The 11,243-nt window shown below is 53.0% G+C and overlaps 1 protein-coding gene across 1 annotated transcript; it reads left to right on the plus strand.

The window, feature by feature from the left end:
* Positions 1-222: 222 nt before the first annotated feature.
* LOC119934671 (granulocyte colony-stimulating factor-like) lies at positions 223-5,870 on the plus strand. Its single transcript, XM_038754236.1, has 6 exons — positions 223-237; positions 2,908-3,032; positions 3,279-3,379; positions 4,474-4,622; positions 5,347-5,397; positions 5,817-5,870. Exons 1-6 carry the CDS (start codon positions 223-225, stop codon positions 5,868-5,870), a joined length of 495 nt encoding a protein of 164 aa, XP_038610164.1.
* Positions 5,871-11,243: the final 5,373 nt, after the last annotated feature.

Consider the following 11,243-nt stretch of genomic DNA (forward strand, 5'->3'; position numbering starts at 1 on the left):
GAGACGGGTCAAACCTGTTTAATATTTAAACTCTAGTGTTCCCCGGGTCTTCCGGACCCCCCGCCACTTGGCCCCGACTCCGGCTGAGCGGGTCTGGGGGGAGGAAATGTGGCACTAAGTCTCTCCAGGTGGGTCCCCATCACCTCTCCCGTCCCCTTCGCCGCCCTGAGGAGACCCGCCCAGCCGACCCCTTATCCTCACCATCCTCGCCCGAGTGGGACCATGAACCACGACGGGGTCAGGGCAAGGCCCTGGTGTCAACTCACAGTCTCTAGGCCCCAGGACAGGTGCCCAGTTGGAGCCAGTGAGACCGGACTCCCCGGGCCTTTCGGATGTTTTCCGGAGGAGAGGGGTCGCGGCCCTGCCGCCTGTCAACACCCCGTAGTCCCCAAACTCAAAAGTCGCCGGTTCGGTCGTCTTACTGAGCCCAGCATCTGCAGTATCTGTGGGCATTGTGGATTCTCAGGCTTAGCGAGGGCAGGGTGGACACTGACGCTTCCTTTGGGCCGTGGAAGGTGTTATTGATGATGGACTTTCACACTCCTTTTATTTATTCCTCTAGTCCCTCTTGCCTGCTCTTGCTGTTACAAGTTGTATGTGAATTTTTCCTCCTGCCCTCAGGCCACCTGTCTTCCGGCTTGCCTTCCCCCACTAAGCTCCTCGAGGAAGGGAGTCTGTGGCTTCTGCTTTAATTGTATGCTCCCCTGGGCCTAGTAGCATGCTTTGCACACAGTAGGCGTCCAGTTTAGCACTCCTCACGCACAGTAGGTGTTTAATAAATGAATGAATGAATGTTGCAACTAATCGTCGTTATTAGTGGTGATTGGTGGTTTAGGGCTGAAGCTCCCATCCTGGCCTACTCCTGTTTCCCCAGAGCAGATGGGATATTCCCACCCGTAGCCTGTTTTCTGTCAAGCGGGTGGGGGTGAAGGGGGGGCTGGTCCCCATTTTTCAGGATTTTTTTTAATGGTATTTAAGTGCTTCCTCTGCGCTAGAGTAGAACAAGTTAATCAGGTTGGACACAGTCCATGTCTCACATTATTTATTTATGGTATTTGTTAAGCCCTTATTATGTGAGCCCCACATGGACTGGGGCCAACTTGATTAATTTGTATCTACCTCAGTGCTTAGGACAGTGCCTGGCACATAGTGAGTGCTTAATACCATTAAAAAAAAGAATTGCGCGCACATGTCTCATGAGGGTGGGGAAGAAACTGCAGCATGGCTGGACCAGTGTGAAAGTGTGAGCAAAGATTGAGGGATGGCTACTGGATGTAGAACGCTGTATTGGACACCTGTTGTGGACAGATGGGCTCTCCCAGCTGGCTGCTGGGAAAGGAGCACTGTACCAGGTGGCTAGTGAGTTTTTAGAGTGGCTTAGCCCAGACAGGTGCCCCCAGGCTGGGACTTATTTCTTCATAAGCTCCCTGGGGACCCCTCCCAGAAGGGGCTACAGTCTGGGCTCCCTTAAACTTCAGTTGGCTAGCTGGGGAGGCCAGGAGCCCTCCAGTCCTCAGACCACCCCTGTTTGCTCTCTGTGGGCAGGGAATGTGGCTTTAATGTTGTATTGTACTCTTCCCAAGTGCTTAGTACGGTGCTCTGTCCGCAGGAAGTGCTCAATAAATATGATGGAATGAATGAATGGGTGGTCCCTGCCCAGGCTACCAGGGTAGGTCAATTGGGGTGGCCGGTGGGGGACGGATGGTCGGGAATCTCCCCACTTCTGGGTCTTGATCTACACCGGCTGGAAGCCCAGGGCCGGGTCCTGGCTGGGACATAGCAAGGGGGGACTTGAAGGTGGGGTGGTGGGGAGAGACAAGGGGAGACTCTGGGTGTGTCTATCTCTTGCCGGCTGCCTCTGCCCACCTCTCCCACCCCCATCCCCGCCACTGGACTGAGCTGTTCACACAGCTATAGTCTGGACCCCTCCTGCTGTCCCCAGACCAAGCCCGGCCCTGCTTCCCTACCCTCTCCCCACTGTCCCCGTGGTTCTCCGCCTGGGCGAGCCTCGGACCCTCTGTCTCCCCTCACCCCAACGATGTCCCCCACCCCCGGGGCGCTGAAGACTTTTTAGACTGTGAGCCCACTGTTGGGTAGGGACTGTCTCTATATGTTGCCAACTTGTACTTCCCAAGTGCTTAGTGCAGTGCTCTGCACACAGTAAGTGCTCAATAAATACGATTGATTGATTGACTGAAGGATGGTAGGACCAGCGGGCCATTTGGGAAAGGTGGGGAGGGTTCAGCCTTTGCACACTGAAAGACATCAGAGGTGAAGGGCCTATGCTTAGAGAAGCAGCGTGGAAAGAGAGCGGGCTTGAGAGTCCGAGGTCATGGGTTCCAATCCCAGCTCCGCCACTTGTCTACTGCGTGACTTTGGGCAAGTCACTTCACTTCTCTGGGCCTCAGTTACCTCATCTGGAAAATGAGGATGAAGACTGTGAGCCCTCCGTGGGACAACCTGATCACCTCGTAACCTTCCCGGTGCTTAGAACAGTGCTTTACATGTAGTAAGCGCTTAATAAATGCCATCATTATTATTACGTTGTATCCCCCCAGTGCTTAGAACAGTGCTTGGCACATAGTAAGCGCTTAATAAATGCCATTATTATTATTATTGAGGGGAGAAAGAGTTCTCTCCCTGCCCTTGCCCTTGTCTTAGGATCCCTTCAGGGCAACTACTTCTTCTCTGGCCAGGCCTCCCGCTGCTGCTCTGGCCGGCCCGGCCCGGTGCTTAGAACAGTGCTTTGCACATAGTAAGCGCTTAAGAAGTGCCATCATTATTATTACCTTGTATCCCCCCAGTGCTTAGAACAGTGCTTGGCATATAGTAAGCACTTAACAAATGCCATTATTATTATTACTGAGAGGAGAAAGAGTTCTCTCCCTGCCCTTGCCCTTGTCCTAGGATCCCGTCAGGGCAACTACTTCTTCTCCGGCCCCTCTGGCCACCTTTCCGGCTGCCCACCTGCCCAAGGGCTTGGAACAGGCCAGGAAGATCCATAGGATGCCAAGGGCCTGCAGCAGAGACTGGCAAGAGACACAGGAGGCAGGGGCAGAGAGATATTAAGCTATTAGTACAGTGCTCTGCATATAGTAAGCGCTCAATAAATATGATTGATGATATTAAGGGGTGGGGAGATCAGACAGGCAGGCTGAGACACGGGGGAGAAATAGAGAATCAGGCATAGCGAAAGAGTCTAGCCTAGCCCCAGAGGTTCAGCTGGGGGTTAGGGGGAATGTGAGGGGTGAGGGAGAGGCCTCTCCCTAATTCACCAGCCACTGCCTGTGCCACCCCGAGGAGCAGGAGCTGATGTGGCATTATCTGGGCATCGCACAAACCTTGGTGAACCACTGCCCCAGCAGGGACCTGCAGCTGGTGAGTAGGGTAATAATAATAATAATAATAATAATAATAATAATGGCATTTATTAAGTGCTTACTATGTGCAAAACACTGTTCTAAGTGCTGATCAGGTTTGCCCCATGGGGGGCTCACAGTCTTAATCCACATTTTACAGATGAGGTAGGGAGGGGCCTTGGGTGTGACTCTGTGTGTTTGTGTGTGCATGTCGGGGGGCGGGGAGGGCCTTTGGTGAGGGTGTGTGTGTGTGTATGGGGGTGTGTGTCTGGGGAATTTGGTGAGGGTGTGAATGTGTGTCTGGAGACTTTGGTGAGGGTGTGTCTTTGTGTCTGGGGACTTTGGGGAGGGTGTGTGTGCGTTGGCATGCCTGTGCCCGCGATCCTTGGGATGAACAACTGGGTTAGAGAAGCAGCGTGGCTCAGTTGAAAGAGCCCAGGCTTTGGAGTCTGAGGTCGTGGGTTCAAATCCCAGCTCCACCAGCTGTCAGCTGGGTGACTTTGGGCAAGTCACTTCTCTGTGCCTGTTACCTCATCTGTAAAATGGGGATGAAGACTGTGAGCCCCCCCGTGGGAAAACCTGATCACCTTGTAACCTCCCCAGTGCTTAGAACAGTGCTTTGCACTTAGCACTTAATAAATGCCATCATTATTACTATTATTATTATTACCTTCCTCTCCCCCCACCATCCCCCTCGCCCTACCTCCTTCCCCTCCCCACAGCGCCTGTATATATGTTTGTACAGATTCATTACTCTATTTTACTTGTACATATTTACTATTTATTTTACTTTATTAATGTTTTTGCTGTCTGTCTCCCCCTTCTAGACTGTGAGACCGCTGTTGGGTAGGGACCATCTCTCTATGTTGCCAACTTGAACTTCCCAAGCGCTTAGTACAGTGCTCTGCACACAGTAAGCGCTCTATAAATACGATTGAATGAATGAATGAATTACCTCAGAGCCATCGGGATGATGGGGCAGAGTTGGGGATCTGGACACCTGGATGTTGGGAATGTGCTTCAGCTTCCCTTGTCCTCTTCGGGCTAAGGGTGGGGGGCTGGGAGCCCCCCAGCCAAGATCTTCTTCATGCCGCTGCCCCCTCTTTCCCCTTCAGGCCCCGCCTGAGGCAGCTTGCCAGGGGGTTGCGGTTGTGCCAGACTCAGTTGGAGGGCCAGGAGGGCATCTCCTCTCAGCTGGCACTTGGCCGAGACACCCTGCAGCCGGACGTCACGGACTTTGCCAGCAACAACTGGCAGCAGCCTGTGGGCACCCTCCCTCACCCTCAGCACCTGGCAACGGGTGGTCCCCTCTCACACATCTGAAAACAGGTGGGACCCCATTCCCAACCTTGAGGATCTGGCTGCAGGGGGTCCAATTTTCCCTCCCCCAAGTCTGGAGCCAGTTGATGCTAGGCCTTTCCAACATCTGGCAAGAGGGAGGCCCCTCTTCCTCCTCCTCCTCCTCCCATCTGGAAGCAAGGGGGCCCCTTCCCCATCTCCATCTTCCCTGGTCCTGGAGTTCCTGGGAAATAAGGGCAGAGACAGCAGACCCTTGGGGCGAGGGGAACCAGGGGTCCTCCTTTTCCCCTCGCCCCCATCCCCCACGCCAAGAGAAGCAGTGTGGCTCAATGGAAAGAGCCCGGGCTTGGGAGTCAGTGGTCGTGGGTTCAATTCCCAACTCAGCCAATTGTCAGCTGTGTGATTTTGGGCCAGTCGCTTAACTTCTCTGTGCCTCCGTTACCTTATCTGTAAAATGGGGATAAAGACGGTGAGCCCCACATGGGACGATCTGATCACCTTGTATCCTCCCCAGCGCTTAGAATGGCGCTTTGCACATAGTAAGCGCTTAACAAATACCATCATTATTATTATTAAGGTTGGGAAAAGGTGGGTTCCCCCCACCTCCTGCAGTGTCCACATGCGAGTGTTGACCACGCTCCCTCCCCCCAACCCCAACCACCATCCCCACCTTCGCCTCCGCTTCTAGCGCCGGACCGGCGCCATCCTGGTCCTGGACAACCTGCAGGGCTTCCTGGAGGTGGTGGCCCACGCCCTGAACCGGCTTTCCTACTCCTTGACCCTCTCCTCCCCACTCAACCCCTTCCCCCCTCCCCATATTTATGGGTATTTAGTATTTATATCTATTTAACCCTCAAGATATTTAAAGACCGATGGAAGAGAGGCAGCTGGGAACGTGGACTCCTGGGCCCCAGTCCCACCTCAGTTTGCCCATCTCTAGTCTTCCCTTCCTTTTACAGAACCCCAAGCTGAAGCCAGCCCGGGTCAACACCGGGGAAGCCCAGGAAGACGTTCAACGAGTCAAGTTTCAGGATACTCCGCTGCGAAAGGGGCTCCAACTTTAAAGGTGGGCACCGCCAGGCGGGATAGCTAAAAACGCAAGGGCGAGCAAGGCCAAGAAATTTCTCAAAAGCCCTCTGAGCTTTGGCCCCTCTACAGCTGGCCCAGGCCCCTACCATCCCCGGGCCAGATGGGCACGTGGACCCCTGGTGATCCTGGCAACTACTAAAGACTTCAAGGAGTCTGCCCCAGCCCAGCAGCAGCAGTGGAGGCAGAGAAGCAGTGTGGCTCAGTGGAAGGAGTCAGAGGTCGTGGGTTCTAATTCCGACCCTGCCACTTGTCAGCTGGGTGACTTTGGACAAGTAACTTCTCTGGGCCTCAGTTACCTCATCTGGAAAACGGGATTAAGACTGTGAGCCCCTCGTGGGACAACCTGATCACCTTGTATTCCCCCCCCTCCCCACAGCGCTTAGAACAGTACTCGGCACATAGTAAGTGCTTAACAAATGTCATCACTATTATTATTATTATTATTTAATTTGGAGGGTGATGCCTTGTACTAAGAGCAGTGGGAATAATGGTATTTAAGTGCATACTATGTGCCAGGCACTGTACTAAGCGCTGGGGTGGATACAAGCAAATCGAGTTGGACACAGTCCCCTGTCCCAGGTGGGGCTCACAGTCTCAATCCCCACTTTATCATCATCATCCTCAATCGTATTTATTGAGCGCTTACCGTGTGCAGAGCACTGTACTAAGCGCTTGGGAAGTACAAGTTGGCAACATATAGAGAATTACCTCATTTTACAGATGAGGTAACTGAGTCACAGAGAAGTGATTTACCCAAAGGTCACCCAGCAGACAAGTAGCGGAGCAGGGATTAGAACCCATGACCTTCTGTCTCCCGGGCCCAGCCTCTTTCCACTAGGCCTCACTGCCTCCAGAGAACAGAGTCCTGACATAGGGGTGTCTTGCCCACAAGGCTGGGGGGTCTGATCCAGGACCCCAGAAGGCCTGAACCGCTTTTAGCAGATGTGCATATGTGCACTCTGTGTGTCTGTGTGTTTGTGTGTCTCCCATGGTTCTGGGTAACTGCATCTGTGTAATTGCCAATGTGTCCCCAGATAACCCTGAATGTGGGCGAGAGAGAGAGTGTGTGTGTGTGAAAGACTGTGTCTGTAAATGAGTCTGTCTATGCCATACACACAGTTCTCTTATAAAGCAGGGGGCTTTACAATCCACGGGTGCCCAACCCCTGCTTTGCCCACCAAATGTGTGCTTTCCATGCAAATGTGCGGGACTGCTCCGGTGCGCACCTGTTTGGCTGGCTAACTGTTTTTACCTAATTTTGAAAACTGCCTGCGGGACAGGGTGTTTGGAACAATGGGTGTCTTTGATGTGAGTCCACGTCCTTGGAATTGGGTGAGTGTCACTATGTAATTGTGTATGTGTGTACATGTGTGCCCGTGAGTGCATTTTGTCTGCGACTCGTTGACAGCGTTTGAGAATGTTGTCGGCCGCAGAGTAACAATGGATGTCTCTGTCCGTGGAAGTGGGTGTGCGTTTGTGTGTGCGTGTGAAGGTTTGTGGAGCTGAGGGGCTTCGGGGTTGTCCTCCTTCTCCATGGAGCTCTGGGGTCTTGAGGGAAGGTGAGTTGGGGTGCATGTCGGGTCGGGGGGGTTGAGTGTATTTCCATGTAGCTGCGGCGCCTGGGAATCCTCCCCCTCCTCACCCATGGAGCTTTGGGATCTTGGAAGTAGCCACTCCCACCGTGATGCTAGCCTTTGTTGGGAGAAGCGCTGGAGCCACGTTACAACTCAGGGGAGCCATGGCCATTAGTCTCCAGCTTCTTCGCTGGGCAGCGAGGGGCCTCCACCAGACAGTGGGGTGCTCTCCCGGAGGGCAGTGTGGTCTGACGGTTTTTCCTGAGGGGTCCGTTCCCTCACCTCCTGCCTCAGTAACCCCTGTCAGTTTCCCCTTAGACCGGCAGCCCCCCGAGGGCCACGGTCCAGGTCTGAGCCAGTGCCCCAAACTCGTGCCCGAAGCTCGAGTGATCACAAGGCAGGGCATATAGTGAACGCTTGCCCAACGGCATCCATCGCTGCATATCCCGGGCAGGTCTGGGTAACAGCGTGTCTGGTACGCGGTGAGCATGGACGGGGTGTGCCCGGAGGGACGAAGGTGGAGCCTGGGGTCGGAAGGAGACTCCAGGCCTGGCTGAGGCCCTGCATGGAGCAATTGGTTCAATAATAATAACAATAAAGACAGCATTTAAGTGCTTACTATGTGCCAGACGCTGTTCTAAGCACTGGGGTAGATTCAAAGTTATTAGGTTGGACACAGCCTGTGTCCCATAAAGCAGCGTGACTCAGTGGAAAGATTACGAGCTTGGGAGTCAGAGGTCATGGGTTCTAATCCCAGCTCTGCCACTTGTCAGCTGGGTGACTCTGGGCAAGTCACTTCTCTGTGCCTCAGTTACCTCATCTGTAAAACTGCTCCCATGTGGGACAACCTGTACCCCCCCAGCACTTAGAGCGGTGCTTCATCATCATCAATCGTATTTATTGAGTGCTTATTATGTGCAGAGCACTGTACTAAGCGCTTGGGAAGTACAAATTGGCAACATATAGAGACAGTCCCTACCCAACAGTGGGCTCACAGTCTAAAAGGGGGAGACAGAGAACAAAACCAAACATACTAACGAAATAAATAGAATAGATATGTACAAATAAAATAGAGTAAAAAATATGTACAAACATATACATATATACAGGTGCTGTGGGGAAGGGAAGGAGGTAAGATGGGGGGGATGGAGAGGGGGACGAGGGGGAGAGGGAGAGGCACATAGTACTTGGCACATAGTAAGCGCTGAGCCCCACGTGGGACAACCTGTACCCCCTCAGCACTTAGTAAGCGCTTAGCAAATGCCATTGTTATCATTATTATTACTACATGGGGCTCATAGTCAATCCCCATTTTATAGATGAGGTAACTCAGGCACAGAGCAGTGAAGTGACTTGCCCAAGGTCACTTATCTTGGGTCTTTTCTGGCCCAGTGTGAAACTCTCAGGTCGTGAGAGAGATCTGGGGTGGGCAGAGGTGGGAGCCCGAATCAAGCACGGAGAACGGCATGCAAATGTTATTTATCTACAGGACCCTCTGAGGAGAACTGTGAGTCCATGGGACTGGGGGAATGTAAGCATGTGTGTGTGCATGTACATATGTGTGGGTGTCCCCCCCCCCCCTCCTCCAGCACAGCAGCGCAGCCTCTGTTCTATGCTGGAGCCTCATGAGAAGCCGTGTGGCATAATGGCTACAGCACAGGCCTGGGAGTTAGGACCTGGGTTCAAATCCCAGCTCTGCCACTCGTCTGCTGGGTGACTTTGGGCAAGTCACTTTGCTTCTCAGTCACCTCATCTGTAAAATAATAATAATAATAATAATAGCATTTATTAAGCACTTACTATGTGCAGAGCACTGTTCTAAGCGCTGGGGTGATCAGGTTGTCCCACAGGGGGCTCACAGTCTTAATCCCCATTTTACAGATGAGGTAACTGAGGCACAGAGAAGTGAAGTGACTTGCCCAAAGTCACACAGCTGACAATTGGAGGAGCCGGGGTTTGAACCCATGACCTCTGACTACAAAGCCCTGGCTCTTTCCACTGAGCCAAGCTGCTTCTCTAAATGGGGACGAAGACTGTGAGCCCCAAGTTGGGACAGGGACCGTGTCCAACCTGACCACCTCGTATCGATCCCAAGCGCTTAGAACAATGCTTGACAATAATAGTAACGGCATTTATTAAGCGCTTACTATGTGCAAAGCACTGTTCTAAGTGCGGGGGAGGTTACAAGGTGATCAGGTTGTCCCACGGGGGGCTCACCGTCTTCATCCCCACTTTACAGATGAGGTAACTGAGGCAGAGAGAAGTTGTGACTTGCCCAAAATTACACTGCTGACAGTTGGCGGAGCCGGGATTTGAACCCATGACCTCTGACTCCAAAGCCGGTGCTCTTTCCACTGAGCCACGCTGTTGAGCAAATACCATCATCATCATCCCTCTTGTCCCCTGGCCCAGCTCTGCCCAGAGGAAGGGCACCATGGGCAGGGGTTGGAAGAGACTGCCAGCTCCTTGCGGGCTGGGATCGGGTCTATTCATTCATTCAATCGTATTTATTGAGCGCTTACTGTGTGCAGAGCACTGGACTAAGCGCTTGGGAAGTCCAAGTTGGCAACATCTAGAGACGGTCCCTACCCAACAGTGGGCTCACAGTCTAGAAGGGGGAGACAGAGAACAAAACATATTAACAAAATAAAATAAATAGAATAAACATCTACTCTATTGTACTCTCCCAAATACTTACTACAGTGCTCGGCCCACGGTAAGTGTTCATTAAATGCTACTGACTGACTGAAATGCCCCAGGAGGGCCTGGTCTAGACGGAGCCAGGGTAAAGCTGGCCAGGCCCCTTCCCCGCCCCCGCGGGACTTCTCCACCTCACCTCCTAGAAGAAGCAGTGTGGCCCAGTGGAAAGAGCACGGGTCCGGGAGACATAGGGACGTGGGTTCTAATCCCAGCTCCGCCAACTGTCAGCTGGGTGACTTTGGACAAGTCACTTCACTTCTCTGGGCCTCAGTTCCCTCATCTGTAAAATGGGGTGAAGACTGCGAGCCCCCCGTGGGACAAGCCGATCACCTTGTAACCTCCCCGGCGCTTAGAACGGTGCTTTGCACCTAGTAAGCGCTTAATAAATGCCATCACTATTATTATGATGGCATAATAGACCGTGAGCCCACTGTTGGATAGGGACTGTCTCTATATGTTGCCAACTTGTACTTCCCAAGCGCTTAGTACAGTGCTCTGCACACAGTAAGCGCTCAATAAATACGAGTGATTGATTATTATTATTCTCTGGGCCTCAGTTACCTCATCTGCAAAATGGGGATTGAGACTGGGAGCCCCACGTGGGACAGGGACTCCATTTGCTCGTATCCACCCCAGTGCTTAATACAGTGCCCGGAACATACTAAGCACTTAACAGATGCCATCCTTATCATTATTATCATCTCTGCAGTCCTCCGGCTGCCATGGTGGGGAAGGGTCAATCTGTGCCGTTTAGAACAGTGCTCGGCACAGAGTAAGCGCTTAACAAATACCATCATTATTATTATCCTTCCACAGGTCCCAGCTCACCCATCTTGGGCACCGGCCAGATGACGGGGGGAGCTGTTGGGCTCTGGGCGGGAGAAGCAGGGCTGGGGGGACGGCCCAAAGCGAGAGGAAGGTCAGGGTGCCCTGCCCCGGGTCAGGGAGGGGTCCCCCCTGCCCCACCCCTGGGCCCTGTAGTAACAGGAAACAGGCAGATGGATACACATGCAACAATCATCCCTGACTGTACTTGTACTTAACTTGTACTTCCCAAGCACTTAGTACAGTGCTCTGCACACAGTAAGCGCTCAATAAATACGACTGATTGATTGATCCCTGAGCCAGGGCCCCAGGATGGAGCAGGGCCGCCTGAGGGATCCTGCAGCTGGGCCGGGGAACGTCCCCCCCACCCCAAATCGTCCCCTTGCCCGCCCCCACC

Source organism: Tachyglossus aculeatus, chromosome 11 (genome assembly GCF_015852505.1).
Source record: "Tachyglossus aculeatus isolate mTacAcu1 chromosome 11, mTacAcu1.pri, whole genome shotgun sequence".
NCBI classification, from domain to species: domain Eukaryota; kingdom Metazoa; phylum Chordata; class Mammalia; order Monotremata; family Tachyglossidae; genus Tachyglossus; species Tachyglossus aculeatus.